Below are 25,029 nucleotides of genomic sequence, written 5' to 3' on the forward strand. Positions count from 1 at the left end.
GGAAAAAAAGAGTAATTGCTGGATAGAAAACTGACCTTACAAAATTGTGTTTAGTGTTTTCTTATTCGCTTCTAGTGTTACAGATATGTTGGTAATGCCAAAACACACACACTAGTACATTTAGATAAGAGAGTGGTTTTATTTGAGGGGAAATGTAGTCCGTCAAAGAGTGTTTTGTTTTTTTTTTTAACTGTATTGATTAGTTAACTCAGGAAAGACAGAAAAAAAAATCTTCAAATAAATGTGTGTATTATAACCATAATTAATATTAGAAACAGTAGTACCTCATTTGAAAAACAATTACTAATCAGTGTACTGGCCATTCAAGGAAGGGTAAAATTTACTCCATATAAAGATCTTGATGTGTTATTAGGAAGGGCTCTTTAATTTGAGGCTCTAATTGAAGGTAGCTAAAACTAATTATAGACCTGAATTGAATTCATGCAGCAAGGATGAGAACAGCCAAAACTGATCACCTGTAATTTTAAGATAACTAAAGGAACCCGCCCTCTTTGAACTTTAAAAGCTGTAACAAATTAATTAAGAAATGGACTGCCAACATTTATAATGTTCATCTGAACCTACAAAAGTGTATTAAATAAATAGTGATATTAAAAAATTAACGTGTAAAACTGTCAGAGTAACCAAATAATAAAACTATGCATACTAAACATTAAAGCTATGAAAAAAAAGTCTATTAATCATGGAATTACTAAGTCAAAGCTAGCAATAGTACTTTCTAAACCTGTATGGTTGTGTGCACAGAATGCTTTCTAAAAGGCTAAGTGTTTATCCTACCATTCATAGGTATTCAAGAGTACAGTAAGTGTGGAGCTTTCAAAGTGCATATTATAGACAATTTTAGATGATTAATGCTCCTCTGAGATAAGAGGAAGCAAAGAAAATGTTAATTTAAGAAGCTGGCATAATGTTGATCCTGTCTTTCTGAAAAGCACATTCAAGATTTAAACGAAAAATACAGGGGAGTTTTCTGCACTTAAGGTCTTCTTAACCACACATCTGTGGCTTTCTTTTTTCTGGAAATACTTATATTTCTAAATATACAAAAAGAACACCAAACTAGCATCACTGACATCCCTTACTAACGTGTTAGTACAATATGCCACTACAAAACCTTGGAAAATAGGATTTCCTGGGATATTTTCATAATTTATACACCTACTAAAAAAAAAAAGCATATATGGATGTATACATGCAGACCAAATATTTAAAAATCATGTATCTTGCAAAATCTCATCGCCTTAAGTAATAGATTTTACTTTCCAACTTCCAAGCAGGGGTTAACTAGATAATAAATCCTCAAGACACCTTTTATGATGCTGTATCAACAGTGACTGCTCAATAGAAGAGTTTTGAGTGACTCAACTCTCTGCCCTTCTGCTTAAGCTGTGCAATATCTAAAGTACAGAAAGATTATCTAAGAGTTCATGACGTTTGACGCCATGGTGAACCGAAATGACGTTTGTCTTTTTTTTTAAGAGAACTTCCTTTTTTAGCTTTGACTGTCACATGGCTTCCTGTGGCTTCATTACTTCGCAGGCACATATGCAGCATCTGTATAGGATTATTTTAAATTGGAATATGGCAGTTTGGGGCAAAGAGTGGAATTTTTTAAACTTGCCTTTGAAATGGAACCTAGAAAGAAAAGTTGGTTATTTTGAAATTTTAGTAAAGAAAAGAATAGGAAAAGAACTTAAATGAGCTAGATCCTTTAAGAGGCAATAAAACAACACAATTTTAGTATGGTCCTCTGGTGAGCTTTTGCAAGATGCCTAGAATTATGATACATTAGCCTCAGGAGAAAATGCTCAAATGCGTTCATGTACTACATGCCATTTCCTGAGAGAATTAACTACTGCCTTCATTCTTTACAACCCAAATCTGTTTTCACAAAACATCAACACTTACTACATTAAAACCTATATGTTTTCTACAAATTTTCAAGAAGAATCTTTCCATTGTTTCAATGTTTTATATCTGCAATAATACTCGGTAATGACTGAAGCAAAGATGAGGTGGCGGTGTTCATTGTCAGAAAGATGAGTAATAAAATCATCAGCGTACAAATGATTTTTTAATTAGGTTTTAATCTGTGTATTTAGAGAAGTTATTTCTGTGTGAATTCCACACTGATAATTTTTATCTTGGTGCCACAGCTGCAGTCACTAATGGCAGATGCCATGGACACCCTTGAAGGAAGAAGAAACGATAAAGAACGTGTGTGGAATACAATTCAAAAGGTAAAACTTTCAGCTGAAGGAAAGAGAGATATTTTTCTCAAAGAAAATGTCCACTTGGGTCAAATGTGTTTAGAAGATCAAAAGAAAAGCAAGCTCTTTGGGTTGTTTTGTTGTTTTCTTTTTAAAATAAACACAGCTCTCTCCCTGGAAGTGTGGCCAAAATCAAACATGGATTTATGTAATCTGTTCCCTCAGGTCTGCTGCTTTTCTGACTGTGGTCATATAAGTTTATGGGTCTCTTGTCATGCTTATTTTCATATTCAGGTTTCATTATCTGCTTCTGCATTATTGGTTATTACAGATTTTTTTAAAGCCCTTTCATCAGTGTTTTAGTCTGCTCCCCAGTGTTTTTCCCCATATTCTGTCGCTTGAAGAATAATGGCTACATTTCAAGGAACTACAAAGAAACTAGCACATTTTGTTTGGGGTGGAGGAGTAACATACCGGTTGTTAGAAGTAGGGGAGCATCCCTTCATTGGTCACGTGAGTTTAGTAAAACACGCACTGAGATGCACCTGGCCCCAGGTACTCAGATTTGTGTGATGCCACCGGGCTCTCTGACAGTGTAGGAAGAAGTAATGTTGGGTCTCTAGTCCAGCTAAAGGTGATAAATTCTGATCAATCTACTCCCCACTCAGTCTCCTCCACTGTAAGAACCCATAAAGGGAGAACTGGTGTCAGGAGATGTGAGGAGAGCAAACCAAAGAAGCCTTCAGTTTAAGAGGTAAAGTCAGCCTTGAGGGATTCTGATGCATCTGCAGAAATGTTTGTCTTCTGTAATCAATTCAGAGGCCCTGTGATAAATGTATAGAACAGAAGTCAACTGAACTCAGCAAATATTTGTCAAATATCTACTGTGCCTGAAAGAACACTGTGTGTTAAGGATATTGTGCTGTGCTGGGCAAGACAAACACTGCCTCTGCCTATACAGACCTATATGCCATCTAGGAAAGAAGTCAGTTACTAAACAAACAGCTACTTACAAGTTCACTGAATGTTATATTTAAAAAGTGGATGTTCAAATGACCTATGGGAACAAACAGAGGAATATAATCTTGTGTGAGAGGTCAGAAAATCCATCTCTGAGAAAGTGATATTTATAAAACATTTAAAGGACAGTGGTAGTTACCCAGATGGAAAGGGAGATTTCCACACAGAGGAAGAGTTTGCACCAAGAATGCAAAGAAAGCATGGCAAATTCAAAAACTGACAAAGGAAGAAGGAACATATTTCAAAATGAAGTGCAGAGGCAGGAGAAGTCAAATCACAGAAGGATTTATAAATTATGTTAAGGATTCGGAATGTTTCAGAAAGCATTTATCTGGTAAACATTTTTGAGACGTCTGTAGGGTGGTAGTGGAAGAACAGACGGAGGGGCCACAGAAACATGGGGATTCAGCTATCAGGTGTGGCCTGATCGACAGCGGTGGGTGTAGGGATGGAGAGAAGACAGATACGAGAAATATCCAGGAAGCCGACTCTGCAGGCCATATTCACTGATTGCATATGGGAGCTTAGAGAATAGACAAAGTTAGAATGATGCCCAGACACTGGGCTTGAGCCACTAGGGCAGAAACAGGGAGTGGTCTGCTGGTGCAAAGGAAGGAAGGAAGCACTTCAGAGAAGCAGGTTTTGCCTGAGAACATAAACTCAGATTCCAGTCAGAAGGCAAAACCATGCCAGATATTTGAAAGGGAATTTAATATAAAGAATGGGTAACTGGGTATGAAATAGGTAGCTGAAAAAGCAAAGGACAACAATAATTTATCACAAAGGAAGCAATTAAAGGAAGCAGCTATCACCCCTTAAGTTTGGGGAATCAAAGAGAAGAGGCTGCAATTACTAAAACTTACAAAATTGAAGCAGGGACCCAGCTGGGCCAAAACTCAAATCTCCTACTAGGAGGCGCTGTTTAGCTGGTGCTAGTGTCTGAGCCCAGAGGAAGGGTCATGAAGGACTGAGACCCAGACTTCTGAAGAGGGGGGCAGTAACCCACTGCTGCTGATGGGGAGAGAAGGATGGCTGTTTTAATGGAGGTAATTTGGCAACTTTTGGAAAAACTAGATTCAACTGCTACTACAGAAAATAATATGTTTCTGGAGCAAAGAAGCTTTGCTGAATAGATGCTCATAGGAACCCCACGCAGACAAGAAGTCTGCAACAAATAAACAGGAAGTAGCAAGTCTCTCCTTTCTCCTTTGGTTTTGCAATGTCCCTCTATCGCCCCTTATTGACAAAGAGCTGGCAAAACAGAAATGGAGTTTGCAGACTTTAAACCCCAGCATCGAAGAGCTAATTATAAAAAGGTGGGTTTGGAGTTGAGACAACAGGCTAATTACTGCAGAAAAGTACATTGAACTTAGGGTGCTGGCAAGATATCCAAGGGGAAGTACAGGAGTCTGGAGTTCTGGATAAAAGACTGAATAGAGATAGACATTTCTTAGTCATTGGAAAATTGGTGGTAACTGAAATCATTTGAATGGGTAACAAGGCTGAGAAAGAACACGGAAAAAGAATAGAAGAGAGCCTTGAGGAGGTCATTTCAAACTTAGGAGACCTCTACAAAGGGGACTAAGAAGGTATGGCAAGAGGAATTGGAGTGAGAGCCAAACCAAATTCAATGTTCATGAGAGTCAAGCAATGTAATTAAACATCTCTACTGACTATAGTGATAATTGTTTAGCACAGGGGTCAGCAAACTATAGCCCACAGGTCAAAACCAGCCAATCATCTATTGTTGTAAATCAACTTAATTGCACACAGTCATACCATTCATTTAAGTACCATCTATGTCACCTTGGCCAAGTTGAGTTGTTGCCACAAAGACCATACAGCTCACAAAACCTAAAATATTGACTATTTGACCCTACACACACAAAAAAATTTGCTGTACCTTTGTACCCTGTTTATAGCATTATCCCTCCCAGAAATATCTGCATTTGTATAGTATATATATTTACAAATCCAAGAGATAATAGAATAGTCCAGTTATGAAATTCCGAGGACTAGCAAAAAAGGTGGGAGAGTGGCATTTGTCTACATCTGCACTTGGTAGACAGCCACCAATTCCACCTCACCCTAAGCTAGTGTTTTGATGCCCACATTCATAGGTGCATGTCACCTGGGCTTTCCCACTTTGCCCTTATTGCAGTTATCTATTACTGTGTTAAAAACCGTCCCAAGCACAGTGGTTTAGAACAATGCAGTATTGTCTCACAGTTCTATGGGTTGACTCAACTCAGCTAGGCAGTTCTTGCTCAGGGTCTCTCAAGCAGTTCAGTCAGATGGCTTCTGTGCTTGGGATTGGAGTCACCTGAACGCTAAAATGTACTGGACTCCAAGATGGCTCACTCATGTGGTTGACAGTTGATTCTAGTCAGCTGAGACAGTTGACTGGTGTGCCTAAATGTAGCCTCTCCGTGTGAATTAGGCTTTAAACGGCATGACAGCAGACTTTCAAGAGAAAGTATCTCAAGAGAAGGGAAGTAAACACCATTAGTCCTCTAAAACACTAGGCCCAGACCAGCATAGCAACTTCCACCATATTCTATCGGTCAAAGCAGTCACGGGCAGCTCAGAGTCACAGGGTTGGAAAAATAGATCCCACTTCTCCAAGGAGAAGTGATGTGTGCCTTTGTGGAGAGAATGCAGTGATAGCATCCATCTTGAAGACAAGCTTTAGCAGAGCTGTGACCCAGGCTGGAAAACATACCTGTAAGCAAGAAGGAGTCAGGAGAACAGGCAAGTCAAGACCTCCGAGACTGGAACTCTGTGGAGCCACTCCACCCAACCACTGGGTATCCAGAAAGATTCACTGGTGAGCAGCCAGTCTTTCCAAATTAAAAGCCCTGGTAATGATCCTAGCTTTCTAAATGGAGGCTCCTGAGAGGTCTTTAGGAAGATGTGAATGGGAAGGAACAGGGTGTCAAATTTTTCCCAAGGGCTTTTAATTTGGTTAATGTGACTCTACAAAGCATGATCCTATCACTTTCAGACAATTCCGGTAGGAAGTAAGTAATTTCCTTTTACTGCTATAGAGTTAATTTGCGTGTGCAGAAAAAAAAATAATTAAAAAAAAGCTAATTGTACAAGCTACACTGTGTTCTGAGCCCACTAGAAGTTGATATCAGCATCGCCACCTCTGAGATCTGTTATCTGTAATAGAAACAGCTGTTGTACCTAATGAAAACACTTGAAATTTTCATCTGAAGCAGCAGAATTATAGCAGCACCTCCTAGTTCCACGGAGTTAAAGGGTCTGTCAGAATCCCCATTACCTAACACAATTTTCAGGGCTCCACCTTGTTATAGGTCTATAAAAAGCCTATCAAGATGAAATCTGATTCATGAGTGCTGACCTCCTGTCTATATTTTGTTATCTCTGAGATTTCTCTAAGAACCCAGAAAGAGAAAGAATGAGACAATTGTGGTTTTTTCCCTAAATCACCAGAACTAAAAGTACTGTGTATTCTGTACAGAGTTTTAGGAAGGTGGCTCTTGTTTTGCTTTGGCTTTAGAGTATTTCCTCTCCAGTAATTAATTCAATAAAGATATACGTATGTTGGTTTAGCTGTGCAAATCCACATATAAGCAGATTATGTCCTCCAAAAGGGTAAAATTTTTTGTGTTGGAAAGTCCCAGGCCACAGCAGGATTCTTTAAATAAGAGCATCACACTTTTCTTGGCTTTAGTCTGTAACAAAACTTCCTGAGAAAACACACCCTTTTGAACATCCCGCAAGTTCTCTAATCACACTGCTCATTCATGTATTCAAGTGCCTGGGCAGACACTGTGCTAGACACTGGAGACACAGTCATGAAAAAGCAGCACCTTCATGACATTTGCATTCTGCTAGAGAAAAGCAGTCAGTAAACTACCTAAAGAAATATGGACTACAAGTAATAAATGCCATAGGTGGAGAAAGCAGGAAAGGAACACAGAAAGTACCAGATGACTGCAGGTGCAACAGAACAGTCATGCAGGATTCACTGAACAAAATCTGAAAGAAATGCAAAACTATGCAAATATCTGGTGAGAAGCATTCCAAGTAAATGAGACAGCAAATGCAAAACCCTGAGATTGGAGAGTGCCTGGCACGTACAAGGGTTTGCAAGGAGGGCAAAGGGACTGGAGTAGAAGGAATAAGAGCAGTAGGAGATGAAGTGAGAGAGGAGAGGATATAATGCTTGTTCCACAGAAAAATAAAAATGCTCTAAGCTGCTGCGTTGAGAACAGATTTAAGGGGGGCAAGGGCAGAATCAAGGAGACGACTTAGGAGGTTATTGCAATGATACAGGAGAGTAATGATGGTTGCTTGAACCTTGAACCCAGATATCAGCAAAGGATGTAAGAAGTGGTGAGATCCTCTTCTATTCATAAGAAGAACAAGGCTTATTTACAGGAAGGCTAGTACAGAAAAAGCACCATGAACTGGCAATTCAGAGGCCTGGGTCTGTCACAAGTTAGCTCAGAAGCCCCTTCTTTTCTCTGGGCCTCCGTTTTTCTCATCTGTTAAATGAAGAAATTGAACTAGAAGATTCAAAATCCCCTCCCAGCTCTGAATAAATGGATCTTTTGAAAGCCAGACCATCAAAATGAAAGAATAAGAGTTATTGTTTACTGAGCTCTTAATATGGGCCAACACTCCTATTCACTTTGCATATATCCACTCACTAATCCTCACATAGGGTAAAAAGTATAATTTATTAAACAGAGAAGTGTAGTAGTTATCCTGAAGCCACACAGCCAGTAAGTGGTGGAACCAGGAACTGATTTGGCCTTAGAGCCTACTCTCTTTCTTGTGCAACTAGACAAAGTCTGACTGCCCAGCATTGTTTTACATGTGGCTGAGCATTCAGGAGAGACGCCAAATGGGGAATTACAGTGACCTCCAACCAAAGTGGAATTTGTCCAGCAACTAGCCCAGTTTGTCTATCTTCAATTCTCAAAGTAAAGTTCTTTCAATCTGAGCCAATCTCTAAGGAATTTTTGGTTTAGTCTACCTTTGTAATCCACCCTTATAGGATCCTCCTCCTCTGTTCCATAGTTTTCCATCTATAACCAGAAAGAATACAGAGCCTAAATCTGCAAACCATTGACCACGAACTCAGCTCCCACTGATGGTACCTTGGGCAAGACACAACCTTCTGAGAAATACAGTATGTTCACACCTTTACCATCTTCAGAGTCTATGATTTTGTGTTACTTAGCATTGAATCCTAAGGCCCATTAGAGCGCTAGGAGCTAGGCCTGAAGACAAATAGGAAAAGGAATCTTCAAAAAAAAAAAAAAGGAGGCTTTAAAAAAAAAATGTGCCAACTGTTAAGTTGGAACATTCTTATTTCTTTTCACCAAAGACTCAGTTTACAGGAACATTTAAGCAACACTGTCTACAACTCAGAAGACAAACTTACGGGTTCTTCATTTACAAAGTCTAAATTTCACACTGCAGAGATCAAAATTTAATCTGGTATGATAAAGTATTGTCTTCTGATATGCCTCTGGATCTCTGGTTTGAGACTAAATAAGGAGAAATGAAGCTTTGTTACTTTAAAGGTAATGAGTGAAACACTTTAGCATATAATCATGATCCTATGAATTTTCATGAGAAGAAATGCTACCTTAAAATTTCATCAAATATTAAAATATAACACAGTACATCATAATCCTTAATGAATCCAACTAATGAAGTTTAGGTGGGTATCTTTAAACCATCATATGAATTTATTCAAAATTATTTAGCTTTTTGTGCTCCTTTTTATCTCGAAATCTTAACTTACAAATCATACTTGTCATCATACAGAAATGACATTCATTGATATACTAATTTGGTCTTTTAAGATAAAAATGAGAATTGTACATCACTTAGCAACTCTGTTCTGTTCAAGGCTGTTGATGTAGGCAGAGGGGAGGGTATAAATTCGGGGGCCTGGCAGGGGCCATTGGTTGAAGAGGAGAGGGAAGAGTAAACTGGAACATTTTACTTTCCACATCAACATTCCAACCTGAGTCCTTCCAGGGACTCTGTGGAGAGAGATCACACATGTGGCACTGTCATTCACTGGCCAGTCATTTGGGCTGACTAATGGGGCTGGGGCATGCAGTTGTGCCACTCTGAAAGTCCTGCTGTCTTTTCAACGATTCAGCAACTGTACCACTCATTTGCAAAGCAATCAGGCTTTTCCTGTGTGTCTTGTTCTTTAAGGAGTCTTCATAGATTTATTGCAATTTGATTGTGAATCTTCTCCGCTTCTGGTTCTGGACTTCCTCATTAGCATATTCCCAGATTCCTTTACAGTGTGCGCTCCAAGCACCGCTAAGCAGTTCTGTCCACAGCGTAATGCAGATCATGTACAGAAACCTAAGCGCTCTTGTTGCTGACCGTGCTGAGGAGGGATGGGGGCAAGGCCCAAGGGGCTGAAGAGGCCAGGTGCCTGGGATGAATCATTACAGTTCCCAGGATGAATAAGTCTGCCAGAAGGTGTCTAAGCCAGCAATTGTAGTGGGGGAGGCTCCACCGAAGCCCTGGCAGAACCTCCTGATTGTGGGCAGAGGCTGAGCCCCGGGGTAGCCAGACCTGGAGGGAGGACCTCATCCTCAGACGCACAGCAAAGCCATGTTTAGTCCGACATGTGGAGAAAATGGAAAGCCTTGGTTCCGGCCATCTCCCCCGCCCACAACACAGCACTCCACATAGATGGTGAATTTCAGTCATCACTTAAACCAAACAACATCTTTCTCCTCTGACTGAAAGGAAAAAGTATATGGGTAATTTGTTAAACATTTTCAACAGGTGCATTTTCTAATCACTGACTTTCTACCTGTATTTGGCCTTTCTTCCAAAACTGGAAATACCTCTTTTATATACTTTGTTGGCAGAAAGTATTCCAAAACATTGATGATTTGGCCGGAAATTTCTGCAGCAGAAGCATTTCTGTGCAGATTTCAGATCTAGCATGGCCCTCATCTAGGGAGCATGAATCCAGGAGCTTTGCCTTTTTAGCCAGGAGCTTATCAAGAGGTAGACAAAGCTAGTGAGCCATTTATTAGGTGCTCACGTACCTAATAAAATACCACGATGTCCAACAATTGATCAAAGTATGTTAGTCTGTTTGAAGCTTGCTTTTAAATAACTATCACAATGGAAACAAGCTACAGAAAAATTTATTTCTGGTAAATAATTAAGTTAATAATGTGATGGAAAAATTTTAAATATGATGACTACAAATATCATCAATGATGACTATTTATCACTAAGTATATGCCAAGCCCTTCAAGAAGTTATTGCATTTAATGACTGCAACATCCTAGGAGAAAGACATCATCATCTTTACTTTGAAAGATGAGGAAAAAGAGCTTTGTAGAATTAACAAGGAAACAACCCCAAGTCTGTAGTGACAACATTTGGTTTTGAATCAGATTTGTTTGGGTCAAAGGCTCTGTTCCTAGTCATTAGTTAGAATATTTAAGCTAAACCAAATACAGCTACTGAAAGTCAGTGACACAACGAACATTGCCTGACCCAAGCTCAGATCCTATAGGACAACCAACAAGACAACCTTTAAGTCTGTTTCTCAGCAGTGAGTGGGACAGGAGCATCAGGGGCTATCGCAGGCATCTGTCCATCTCTAGATCACAGCTCAGAGGCCAGGCTGGCGACTTACCCAGACTGCTTTGAAGCAGCTTCCTAACCAAATCTGAACCCTGGCACCCACCCTCCCCTGGGTCATGCCCTCTTAATGTCCTTCCTCACCATTCCTCCCTTTACAGATGTACTGTGTATAGCTTGCTTTGATAGCTCACCATCTTCCTTCTTCCTGCAACATCAGAACTTTAAGAAAACAGCTTGGAAGTCAGGTCATTCCTGTAGTGTATTTATGGTTGCTCTAAGGGTCATTCTCTGGTATATTACCTGAATAAGTGCTCTGAAATGCACCAGGATCTCAATGAAAACACAATTTCAGAAACACTTATTACTATAACCCCTCCATGTCTTACATCCCAGCACAGAGACCTTGCGGCTGGGACTGGACAGCATACTGTTACTCCTTCACTTCCTGGGAGCCCTCCCTGCCTGTCCCACTAGTGAGCGAACACAGGGAGTTGACTACAACATAAATTGGAAATGCTCATCTTACGCCAAACCTATTAGTGTTTTGATCTCTGTAAAAGACTTTCAAAATGCATCTTTCAGAAGTTCAGTGGAATATTCTCATGCAAGGGAGGGGAGCATATATCTCAATTTCATTTTGAAATGAAGAGTGAGTTCGCTGTTCACTCTAAAAGTTACTCCCTTTAAATTACCTAAGTATCTCTTCTGCTTGGCAGCCCAGCATTTTACTGCATGTATTATATACATTAAGTTTTGCAATTCTTTATAATTTTGGAGAATAACAAAATAACAGCTTATACCACTTGGTAGCTAAATGAACCATAGGACATCTTCCATTCTGTTTTGAAAGTGGGATTAATACAGAGTTCGGAGCAGCTGACTTGTAGATCATTTAATCATTTATAGTGTACTCATTATACCTTTCACCTTTTGGAGAAGGGCAAAAATAAAAGTGCCTTTCCATGCAGCCCCAAAGGAAGGTATGGGTTGTTTGTCATTCTGATTATGACTTTCTTAAAATAGTGCATGTGGAGGAGGGAACAAGACTGTAATCTAAAACACACACAAATGCCATGAACACCAGCACGCCCATATCTCTTAGCCTCATTGAAACTGTGTGTAAAACGAATGTGCACTCTGCTGAAATGGCTTTATGCTAGAGAAGAGGTTTTGGAGAAGAACATGAAGTGGCTGGTGAAAAGATGAATACGGACCTACGCTAGAGCTCCTAACCTAGAGACAGCATGGAGTTAGGCTTCTTTCTTACTGAATTGAAAGGAATTACCTTCCTGATCTCTTATGGAGAGAAGACCCCCTTCAGCTTCACAGTGATTCACTTCATCATATTGATGATTTTTAGACGCAACTGGGAAAACTGATTCAAGAAATAAAAGTACATGAATATATATATATGTTCATATATAACTGAAAAATTGTGCTCTACACTGGAATTTGACACAACATTGTAAAATGATTATAAATCGATAAAAAATGTTTAAAAAATTTAAAAATTAAAAAAAAAAGAAATAAAAGTACATTTTCCCGGGGGGAGGGTATAGCTCAGAGGTAGAGCACATGCTTAACATGCACGAGGTCCTGGTTCAATCCCCAGTGCCTCCGTTAAAAAATAAATAAATAACCCTAATTACCTCCTTTTGACAAAAATCAAAAGTACATCTCCCTGAGGAACAGAAGTCAGAAATCATTTATTAAAAGCCATGATACAGGGCTTCTACTTCCAGGAATCTGGAGAGTCTCAGCAAACAAAATAGAAGACACAAGAAGAACCAAATAGAAATTTTGGAATCGCAAAGTGCAAATAACCAAAATTTAATACTCAATTGAGGGGCTCAACAGCAGAATGACAGGCAAAGAGGAAAGAATCAGTGAAATGAAGTTAAGACAACAGAAATGATCCAACTGAAACAACAGAAAAATAGACTGAAAAAAAAAAAAAAGAACAGATCCTCAAGGACCTGTGAGACTATGACAACAGATCTGGCATTCATGTAATCAGAGTCCCAGGATAGGAGAAAATGGGCAGAAATGAAAAAGTACCCAAAGAAATAACAGCTGAAAACTTCCTTAATTTGGCAAAACACATAAAACTATAGATTTAGGAATCTGAGTGAACCCCAAATAGAATAAATTCAAATTCACACCACGATGCAGCACAGTCAGACTTTAAAAACTAAAGACAAAGAAAAATCTTGAAAGCAGCTAAAAAGAGAAATGATTCACTAACTATAAGGGAAAAGCAATTTGAATGACAGCGGATTTTTTCATTAAAAATATCGAGGCCAAAAGAAAGTGGCATATTTTTCAAGTACTGACAGAAAAGAACTGTCAACACAGAATGCTATTCCCAGTGAAAATATCTTTCAGGAATGCAGGAGAAATCAAGACATTCTTAGATGAAGCAAAACTAAGAATTTGTCATCAGCCAACTCACCCTAAAAAATGGCTGAAGAAAGTTCTCTAAATAGAAAAGAAACAATAAAAACTCTGAAATATCAAGAAAATTGAAAGAACACAGCAAGCAAAAATATGAGTGAAAACAGACTGTCTTCATTATGTTTGATGGTAGAAGCAAAAATATTAACATCCTATCATATGATCCTAAATGTATGTGGATCTATGGTTCTCAGTTCCACATATAAGAAGCTTGAAAATCACCACTCCATTCTAACAACATGTAAAAAGCTGAACAGACTAAAATGATCTATAACTCTCTTGAATCTGTAAGAGAGTGAAGGACAGAAGACAAACCACTGCTCCCAAGACTAGAGAGATGTGGCTTTCCAAAGCAGAGACTCATGAGTGGAAACTGTCATGGGAACCAATCCTGAGGCTGGAAAAGCTGAATTATAATTGACAGACTGCTGGATGCTCTGTGCAGGTAACACTGAGTATTAAAAACTCTAGGGGGACCCAGTCATAGAGGAAGTCACAATATTATGAGATTTACCTCCGTGAGCTCAACCAGGTTCCCATAATAAATACAGGAGGAAAATCCCCTTGGGCCTCTGGAAGGAGAAGGGTGAAAAGAATCATTCTGAAATATGTCAGAGCACTCTGTTCTTCTCAGCAAGGCCTGCCCTCAGAAGAAACTAGTTAAACAGAGCCTCACCTATGGAGTATTATCAGGGCCTAACTGTCCTGGGGAAGGAAAATACCCAATTCCAGCCCACACTACCCATCCTGTCCCACCTAAGAGGAGACAAAAAAACTGAGGAACACTTGTGAAGTTCACAGTCCAGAGGCACAGGCTCACTAAAAGACTGAAACCTAATCATATTACTATAGAATTCTTCCCCTCCCCTCACAAATCACCACCACAGTACTAAAGGCCTATTTACAGCAGTTCCTTTTACCCAGTACAGCATGTCCGGCTAGCGAGAAAAAATTACAAGGCATACCAAAAAGCAAAAAATACAATTTGAAGAGACAAAGCAAGCATCCAAACTAGATATGGCAGAGATATTGGAAGTATCAGACTGAGAATTTAACACAACTATGATTAATATGCTAAGGATTCTAATGGATAAAGTAAACAGCATGCAAGACAAGATGGACAATAATAATAGTAACAGCATATTCAATTATGTATGCTTATGTATATAATAGCAATAGTATATTCAATTACGTATGATTATATATATATCTTATATGTGTACGTGTGTGTGTATATATATACACACACACATATATACAAATGCTTATGTTTGCTTCTAAATAAATAAAATGAATGACAGCAATGATATTAGGGATAGGAGAAATTAATTAGGATAATTTTATTATTAAAAGGTACACACACTACCTGTGTAGTGATATAGTGTTGTTTGAAAGTAGACTTGGACACCTACACATCTACAATCAATCAATCTTCAACAAAGCAGGCAAGAATATACAATAGAGGAAAGATAGCCTCTTCAGCAACTGGTGTTGGGAAAGCTGGACAGCTGTATGCAAATCAATGAAGTCAGAAAAATCCCTCACACCATACACAAAAATAAATTCAAAATGGCTTAAAGACAAAAACATAAGACAAGACAACATAAACCTCCTAGAAGAAAACATAGGCAAAATATTCTCTGGCATGAATCTCAGCAGTGTTCTCCTAGGGCTATCTATTGAGGCAATAGAAATAAAAGCAAAAATAAATAAGTGGGACCTAATTAAGCTTATAAGTTTATCTAAAAGATGCCCAAGGGAAAGGCCCTGGGAGGGACTGTTGATCACAAGGACTACTGGCAGAAGTCATATCAGGATTTACATTTGCTTGTGACTCCACAGGTTGTTATCAAAGGCATGTGCTTGCATGAAGAGTTAGTATCAGTTTAAGGCCCCCTGCAGGGCATTTGGATGCAACAAGATGGATTCTATGACAGAAGTACCATGGAGTAGCTTAACTAAACTCTCAGCGAAAACAAAAATAGAAACAAAGAACAAAGGCAACAAATAGAAAATGGTAATGAATATGGTAGATATTAATTAAATAATGTCAATAAATACTTTGAATGCCAATCATATAAATGCACCAATCAAAAAATCAGATTGTCAGAGTGGATCAAAAAATATGTCCCAACTATATGCTGTCTACAATAAACCCACTTTAAGTATACAAACATATATATATTAAAAGTAAATGGATGGAGAAAAATATACCATGCTAGCACTAATCAAAAGAAAGTGGAAGCAGCTATGTTAAATCCAGACAGAGCAGACTTCAAAGTAAGAAACATAATATTAGAGATCAAGAAGGGCATTACATAATGATAAAGGTGTCAGTTCTCCAAGAAGACTTTTTTTTTTAATGTGTGTGTACCTAACAATAAAACTTCAAACTTCATGAGGCCAAAACTGATAGGACTGCAAGGACAAACAGATGAATCCACTATCATAGTTAAGAGACTTCAATACCACTCTATCACAAATGAAAAGATCCACCAGGCAGAAAACCAGTAAGGACATAGTTGAACCCAATAACACCATTAATCAACTAGATATAATGGATCTCTACATACTATCTTATTGAACAAAGCAAAATACACGTATTTCTTAAAACCATGAAAAACACTAATCTGAGCCACATTCTGGGCCATATTCTGAGCCATAAAACATACCCTAACAAATTTAAAATAACAGATATCATACAATGTCTGCTCTCAGACTACAATGGAATTAAGCTAGAGATTGATTACAGAAAGATAACTAGAAAATCTTAGAATATGTGCAGATTAATAACACACTTCTAAATCACACATGGATCAAAGAAGAAATCTCAAAAATATTACAATATGTTGAACTAACTGAAAATAAAAACACAACTTCTCAAACTTTGTGGGATGCAGTGAAAGTAGTGCTCAGAGGGAAATTTACAGTATTGACTGCACATATTGGGGAGGAAGAAAGATCTAGAATCAATGATCTAAGTTTCACCTTAGGAAACTAGAAAAATAGGAGCAAATAAATCCAAAGTAAGCAGAAGGAAAAAAAATGTGTTACAGCAGAAATCAATGAAAGTGAAAATAGAAAATCAATAGAGAAAATCAACCAAACCAAAAGATGATTCTTTGAAAAGATCAATAAAATTGAAAGGTTTCTAGCCATCTAACCAAGGGGAAAAAAAGAGGACACAAATTACTAACATTAGAAATGAAAGAAAGGACATCACTATAGATCCCATGGAAATTAAAAGGATAATAAAGAAATACTCTGAACAGTTTTATGCCCACAATATGATAACCCATCTGAAATGGTCCAATTCCTTGAAAGACACAATCTGCCAAAACTCAGAAAAGAATAAATAGACCTATATTTATTAAAGAAATTGAATCAATAATTAATAACTTTAAGACAATTATAAATGAAAGAGGATAAAGAGATACTAAATTTTTCAATTGAACTTAAAACAATGACACCAGTAACCTGAAATATATATACATATAGACATATATATACAGTATATATATAAATATATGTAATATATCCTAGAACAAAATAAACAATACAAAAAGATCCACTAAAAATACTCTAAATATATTAAAATGGAATTATAAAAAATGTTCAAGTACATATAGGAAGGTAAGGGAAAAAAAGAGAGAAGCAAAAACCAAAGGAAAAAAGAAAGCAAAAAAAAAAAAAAGATAATCTAAGTCCTAACATACCAATAATTATCATAAACATAAATAGTCTAAATACACCAATTTAAAGACAGAGATTGGCACAACATTAATTTAAAATTATGATTCAACCATATACTGTCTACAAATTCACTTCAAATATAGTGACATAGGTGGGCTAAAAGTCCAAGGGTGGAAAAAGATATAGCACACAAATATTAATATAAGGAAGGCAGTAGTGGTTGTATTAATATCAGACAAAGTGGACTTCAAAGAAAAGAAAGTGACCAGAGGCAGAGAGGACATTACAGAGAGAAACATTATATAATGATAAAAGGATTAGTCTACCAAGAAAACATAGCAATCCTAAATGTGTATGCACCAGACAACAAGGCTGCAAAATACATGAAACAAAAACTGAAAGGACTAAAAGGAAAAATAGACATTTCCACAATTATAGTTGGCTATTTCACCCTCTATCTTTCAACAATTGATAGAACAACTAAGCAGAAAAATCAGCAAGGATACAGAACTCAACAACACCATCAACCAATGGGATCTAACCAACATTTACAGAACAATCCATCCCCTAGAAGCAGAATACATATTCTTTTCAAGTGCCCATAGAACACATACAAAAACAGACCATATCCTGGGCCATAAATAGATCTCAACAAATGTTTAAAAACTGAAATCTTAAATATTTTCAACTGCAATAGAATCAAACTGGAAATCAATAATAGAAAAATAACAAGGAATTTTCTAAATACTTGAAGAGTCCATGGATCAAAAAAAGAAGTGTAAAGGAAACTGAAAAAAACATACATTGAACTGAATGAAAATGAAAATAGAAAATATCAAAATTTGTGGGATACAGATAAAGCAGCAGTGAAAAAGAACTTTATAACACTAAGTGTGTACATTATAAAAGAGGAAATAATTGAAGCCCTGACTCAAAAACCTAGGGGAAAAAAGAGCACAATAAACTCAAAACAAGCATACAGAAGGAAATAACAAAGATTAGAAATCAATGAAGTAGAAAACAGAAAAATAGAGAAAATAAATGAAACAGCTGATTTTTTGAACAGGTTAATAAAATTTACAAACCTCTAGCAAGACTAATGAAGAAAAAAAGAGAGAAGACACAAACCATCTATATTAGGAATAAAACAGGATATCACTATAGACCCTGCAGATGTCAAAATGATAAGGAACTACGATGATGAACTCCACACACATAAATTTAACAATGTAGATGAAATGTGTCAATTTCTCAAGAAACACAAAGTACCATAACTCACCCAACATGAAATAATTTGAATCATTCTGTAACTATTAAAGGAATTTAATTCATAATTTTAAACTCCCCGAAAAGAAGTCTCCAAGCCAATGTGGTTTGACACCAATTCTATACAATCTCTTTCAAAAAACATTAAGAGGAGGAAGCCCTCTCCAATTCATGTTATGAAGTTGGTATTACCTGATACAAAACAGACAGAAACAGTACCCAAAAAAACCCTCTGCAAACTCCCTTATGAATACAGAGGCAAAAATCTTTAAAATATTAGCAAATTGAACTCAGCAATATGTAAAAAGAATTACATGCCATAACCAAGTTGGGTTCATGCCAGGGATGCAAGCAAGACTGCTTGAATATTTAAAATTCAATGTAATCTACCATATCAACAAAATGGTATAATGCAATTCCTATTAAAATCTCAGCAAGAATTTTCATAAATAAAGACAAGGCTACTTTAAAATTTATATGGAATGTCATAGTAAATGGAATAGCTAAAACACCGTAGAAAGAGAGTGAACTGAAAGTAATCAGTCTACCTGATTTCAAGACTTTTTATATAGCTACAGTAACCCAGACTTTGTGGTACTGGTGGACGTGGGTGACAGAAACATAGGTCAATGAAATGAAATTAAAAACCTAGAAGTAAACTCACAAAAATACGCTTAATTGATTTTTTTTATAAAGGTGCAAATGCAATTCAATAAAGGAAAGACAGCCTTTTCAACAAATGGTGCAAGAGTATTTGGACACCCATAGGTAAAAACAAACCAAAAACAAACAAACAAACAAGACACTTGACATAGAAATTGACTAACTTTTAGAAAAAAATAGAAGAAAATCTTTGGGATCTTAGTCTATACAAAGTTCTTTTCTTAGACTTGACACCAAAAGTCTGATCCATAAAAGTCTAATTGATAAGTTAGACATCATCAAAATTAAAAAGTTTCACTCTGTGATGAGCAAAATTGAAATCAGAAAAACCCTGTTAAAAAGGATGAAATAACAAGCTACAGAGTGAGAGAAAACATTTTCAAACCATATGTCCAACAAAAGACAAGTATTTAGATTATATAAAGACCTCTCAAAATTCAACAGTAAAAAAAAGTTGATTCAATTTGAAAGGAGGTAAAAGACACGAACAGACATTTCACCAAAGAGAATGCCAATTAAGCACATTAACAGATGTTCAGCATGATTTGTCATTAGAGAAATGCAAATTAAAACTGTAATGAGATAAATCAATACATACCTATCAAAATGGCTAAAATAAAAATTAGTAGCAGCACTAAATGTTGGTGAGGATGCAGAGAAATTAGGTCACTCATACACTGCTGGTAGAAATGTAAAATGAAGTAACTGAAGGAAATATGACAGTTTCTAAAAAAATTAATTATGCACTAACATATGACCAAGCAGCAGTACTCCTCGGCATTTATTTATCCCAAAGAAATGAAGTCTTATATTCACACAAAAACCTGTACACAAATGTTTATAGCAACTTAATTCATAAAAGCCAAAACTTGGAAGCAATGTACATATCCTTCAAAGAGTGAATCATTAAACTGTGCATCCATACCATGGAATACTACTCAGCAACAAAAAGGAACAAACTTGATACATACAATAACCTGAATAAATCCCCAGAGAATAATGGAGTTATATACTATATGATTCCATTTTTATAACCTTCTTAAAATGACAAAATTATAGAAATGGACAACACATTAGTGGTTGACAAGAATTAGGATAAGAGGGTGGGGCAAGGAGGAAAATGGGTGTGGCTACAAAAGGGCAAGTGTATTACTTCTTACTGATGCATGTGAATCTGCAATTATCTCAAAAAGTTAAAAAAAATATACTCAAACCTTCAGATAAATTATGCCATTAAACTTGAAAACATATTTTTAAAGAGTCCTGGTTTTTCTAAACAAAATAATATCAAGGTTTTAAAAATGCTCTTCAGCTCTATACTAAACATAATTTTTTTAAGTGCTATTTATTATTATGGGAATTTTCAATTAGGAATTGATAATACAGTTTAGCAGGAAGGTTTTTTGCACACTTTGTAATATCTCAGGGGTAGGTGCCTCAGAATTTATGCCTTTTACTTTTACGACTAAAATATTGGCTAACATACTAAATTCACTAAATCAGAAAGGGGAAATATGAGGCTTGTTTGTCTGTTTGAATGCTAGCCAAAAGCTAAAGGAAACTGCTATATTATGAATAGCAGAAAGAACTCCGTTTCAGAAACTAACTTTATTTTAGAAATTAATTTCAAGCCTGTTTGAAAACAATTGTCATTCTAATAAGAATTAAAATTCAAACCACTTTGGATGATAAATATTTAAAAGTATTTGGTCTGGAAACTAACTTGGAACAGAGCAAGGAAACTAACGTTATCAAATCCACTGTTGGTGGAGTGAAATGGCTGCTTTGCCAAGAGGATTTTGGTCCACCCTGCTAATCGCTGGAAACACAGTCTCATTCTATAACCACCACAACAGTCATATAAACACGACATTAATTCCTGACAGATCTGATTCTTATTTCATCTATCTTTTTTCCTCCGAAAAGATGTCTTTAAAAGATTAAAAAAAAAAATCCTTTGAGCACCCAATCCCTAAGGCATGAACATGTACAAACAAACCCCTATAAACAAACCTAATCTTCTCTCCTGAATCGAGACTACATGAAATCCAATAGGAAGTCCCATTTCAAGCCCAGTGTCTTTCTTCTCAGTATAATTTACCCATGCATTTGTATTTGAGATCAACTTCCTCTCACTGTCATTACTGGAAAGAAACCACCCTGGTTCCCAAGGTATATACAAAGCCTGCAGGGGGCATCAATGAAGTAGGAAGCATCAACCAGCAGGAAAAGTGAATTGCAGAAATCACTATAGTCATATTTGAGAGGAAAACTAGAACTTCAGTGAACTTTATGGCTTAGTACAGATCTTCCTTGACTTACAGTAGGGTTACATCTCAATAAACCCATTGTAAGCTGAAAACATCATTAAGTTGGAAATTATTTAATACACCCAAGCTTCTGAACATCATAGCTCAGCCGAGCCTTCCTTAAATGCGCTCAGAGGACTTGGATTCACCTACAGTTGGGCAAGATCATCTAACAACACAAAGCCTATTTTATAATAAAGTATTGAATAGCTCAGGTAATTTATGGAATAGAGTACTAAGAGTGAAAACTAGAATGGTTGTATGGGTACAGGATGGTTGTGGGAGGGTAAGGTTGTTTACCCTTGGGATTGTGTGACTGACTGGGAGCTGCGGCTCGCTGCCACTGCTCAGCATTATGACAGAGTGTTCTTACCGAGACGAGACTCATTCTGCTCGCCACACAACAGGCCAATAAATTGGGAGACAAAGTGTTGGGAATAATGACTTTACTCAGAAAGCCAGCAGACAGAGAAGATAGGGGACTAATGTCCTAGAGAACCATCTTACCCAAGTCAGAATTCAGGCTCCTTTTATACTAAAAAGGGGAGGTGGGTTGATCGTTGCAAACTTCTTGGTGTCAGAATCCTTTGTTCTTGCAGCTGTTAGAGTAGGTCAGGTCATGATGTTCCTGTAAACCTCTAACAAGGCAAATGTTATTCTCTGTTCTGCAACTTTTTATCTCTATGTGAGTGAAAAAATGTTATACCCTTAAAGGTCAAAGCCTTGAGAATGGGCTATCCTCTGTATTTCAGGCTATAGGCAACATTCTGTTACAAAAGGTACAGAACCAGCATGACTGAGCAAGGAAACAGAGCACAGGGTTAGAGCTAAAGGAACAGATCTAATATGGAGTCAGATTTGTTGCTCCCTATTACAGTACCAGACTCCATATCGCTAGGCCAGGAAAAGATCAAAATTCAAAATTTCAAGTGTGGTTTCTACTGAATGTGTATCATTTTTGCACCATCATAAAGTCAAAAAATTGTAAGTCATAAATCAGGAACCATCTGCTGTCATATTAATTTTCTAGGATCGCTATAACAAAGTACCACAAACTGAGTGGCTTAAACAATGGAAATTTATCATCACAGTTCTGGAGGCTGGTAGTCCAAACTCAAAGTATCATCATGGTTGGTACCTTCTTAGGGCTGTGAGGAAGAATCAGTTCCATGCCTCCCTCCTAGTTTCTGGTGGTTTGCTGGCAATCTTTATCATACCTTGGACTGTAGAAATATCACCTTAATCTCTGCCTTCATCCTCACATGGTATTCTCCCTATGTGAGTGTATCCAAATGTCCACTTTTTATAAGGATACCTAGGTTAGGGCCCACCACCCTAAAGACCTCATTTTAACTTGATGACCTCTATAAAAACCCTATCTCCAGACAAGTGCACATTCGGAAGACTTAAACATAGAATTTTGAGGGAACGCAATTCAACTCATGAGAAAAGTATTTGATTTTAAATGACTATGGGAGGGAAAGGTGACTCTCCTTCCCCTCTACTACATCCAAATGACTCCCCTTTCAAAGCTCTATTAGGCCAGTGCTGTGTTGTCCCTTCCTGTTATCAACCCTCTCCAGCTTTGTTCATGTTGAGCTTGTCATTTTTTTCCTTAGTTTGTCCCCATTTCTAACTCTCTATGCCCTAAAACTCATCTTCTTCCTTAGCAATGCCCTTGGTCTCATGGTCAGCCTTTGCACAATAAATGGAAAGCAGTAATATTGCTTTCACCTCTGGTTCACATGCCTTCAATTACCAAATGAAATTAGGTTGGATCTATGCACAAATGAAGCCACAGTCAGCACCACAAAATGACAGTGAGTCAGTAGCAATCCTCCTTCACAAGAAAGCTCTCAAATAAACAGAGGGTCTCCTGACCTCAAGGAATCCCCACACTTTCCACCTACACATAAGATACAAACCAATGTTACAGGAAAAAAATTATTAGAGAAAACAGTCACATAATTATTGGAGAAAATAATCAGTACCAAAAGTGACTATAAAGTAGTTTTGCATGAGGAAAAACATATTATTTTAATCTATAAAAATGTTGTATTTTATCCTGGAGTCCAGTAGAAAAATCCTGTTTTGATGTTCTAAAAAAATTATTAACCGAAAAGAAATATTTTAATATATTTACTAAATTTATTTAGTGCATCAGTGAATAATACAATGCAGTTATAGGGTGAGAAATTTGAAAACCCATTATGAAACCACCAGGCAGTACACAAAGTGCTATTATAATCTTTGTGGAGGACTTAGCCATTTGTCAAGAGCTTTCCACAAACATCAAGCCATTTAATCCTCACAAAAAACCCTGTAAGTAGACTTTGATTATTATTAATTTCTTATTTAAACTAGAGATGAGAAAATTAAAGTTCAGAAATTAAGTCACATCACCAGTGGAAGAACTGAAAATCAAACTCGTCTTATAATTCTAGCTAGTACTCTCTTTCAAATTTATAAGCTAACACAAAACAAACCCATCACTCTTTACATAACAACGTTGACATACCTAAAGATACCACAGATTCCTGTTGTTTTCTCTTCTCCATAGTAAACACCTCCAGATCCTTCAACTTTTCATACAATTTGGTGTTAAGACCCTGGACGTACCCAGAACTGAGTATGATAGCCCAGATGGGATAGGACCTGAGCTGAGAAGGGAAAAAACTATAGTCCCTTTTGAGACATATTTTAAATATTGTAGTCTATCATCAGATCAGTTTGGGCTAACCAGAGAATACTGATGATTTATATTAAACTTGCAGTTAATATGTACTCTCAGAAACTCATCTTCCCTCTCCTTTCTCTGCCCCCTCCTAATTCTGCCTTTTATACAGTGGAATTTTGAGACCTACTCACAAGGCTTTAAAGCACGTCAAATATCTATACTTGGCAGAGTTATTGAGGTAGCGTCCTTCACAGAGTAGAGGTCAAAAACACAGGTCTATTAGGTAAAGCTGTTTAGCTTTTAATCCAATTTCACTGTTTTATGCATTTTTTAATTCATTTATGTCTTTTCTATTTACTGGGCATACACTTCTGGATTCAAGTATTACTACTACTACTAAATAAATGTAATTCTGACCTATGCAAATACTTCACATAAATTGTTTAATCTCAGTAGGACCCTGTGAAGCCACTGATTGATAGAGAAACTTGGGTTCCAAGAACTTCAATAAGTTTGCTCAAAGTTACACACCAAGAACACGCTGGAGCTGGGAATCTAACCCAGATATATTGGGCTTCGACCCAGCAGGCTGTGTCTCTGCCATGACCACCTTTTTGTTCTGAATAACTGAAAGCATCATTTTTTGTTCATTTTTCTTAGGACTTTTTAACTGCTAGAATGCTTTTCACATAGTAGACTACAAAATAGGGGGTTGGGTTTTTTTCTTTTCAATTAGGAGTTTTGCATCATTCTGGCTTTTAGCCTAGTACTAGGCTATTATTACAGGTCCATTTTTCAACACATTCTTGATTATGTGACCTTTTTTTCTACCTCTTATATTAGTCACTAATCAAACCTATTCTTTTTCCCTAAAACTGTTCATCGAATTTTAGTCCTTACCTCATTAAGATACCATCATTATCTCAAATGAAGAACTTCACAGTCATTCCTAATTCTGCCTGCCTTCTAACCCCAACACAGAATTTTTCATCAAGACTATAGCTCTTACTTCCTAAATGTCTCTTAAATCCTTGACGCAGGTCCTCGTAGTATTTTTCATATCCTATTGCACTGGCACCTAATTGATCCACCTGCC

At 37.0% G+C, this 25,029-nt stretch overlaps 1 protein-coding gene across 1 annotated transcript in view; it reads left to right on the forward strand.

Moving 5' to 3' along the window:
- Positions 1-25,029, forward strand: part of SPATA16 (spermatogenesis associated 16) — a 181,268-nt gene that overhangs the window by 152,007 nt on the left and 4,232 nt on the right. Inside the window, exon 9 of the mRNA XM_032484198.1 lies at positions 2,178-2,261. Coding sequence (XP_032340089.1) covers positions 2,178-2,261 — 84 coding nt within the window. The remainder of the gene's footprint in view (positions 1-2,177; positions 2,262-25,029) is intronic.

Source organism: Camelus ferus, chromosome 1 (genome assembly GCF_009834535.1).
Source record: "Camelus ferus isolate YT-003-E chromosome 1, BCGSAC_Cfer_1.0, whole genome shotgun sequence".
NCBI classification, from domain to species: domain Eukaryota; kingdom Metazoa; phylum Chordata; class Mammalia; order Artiodactyla; family Camelidae; genus Camelus; species Camelus ferus.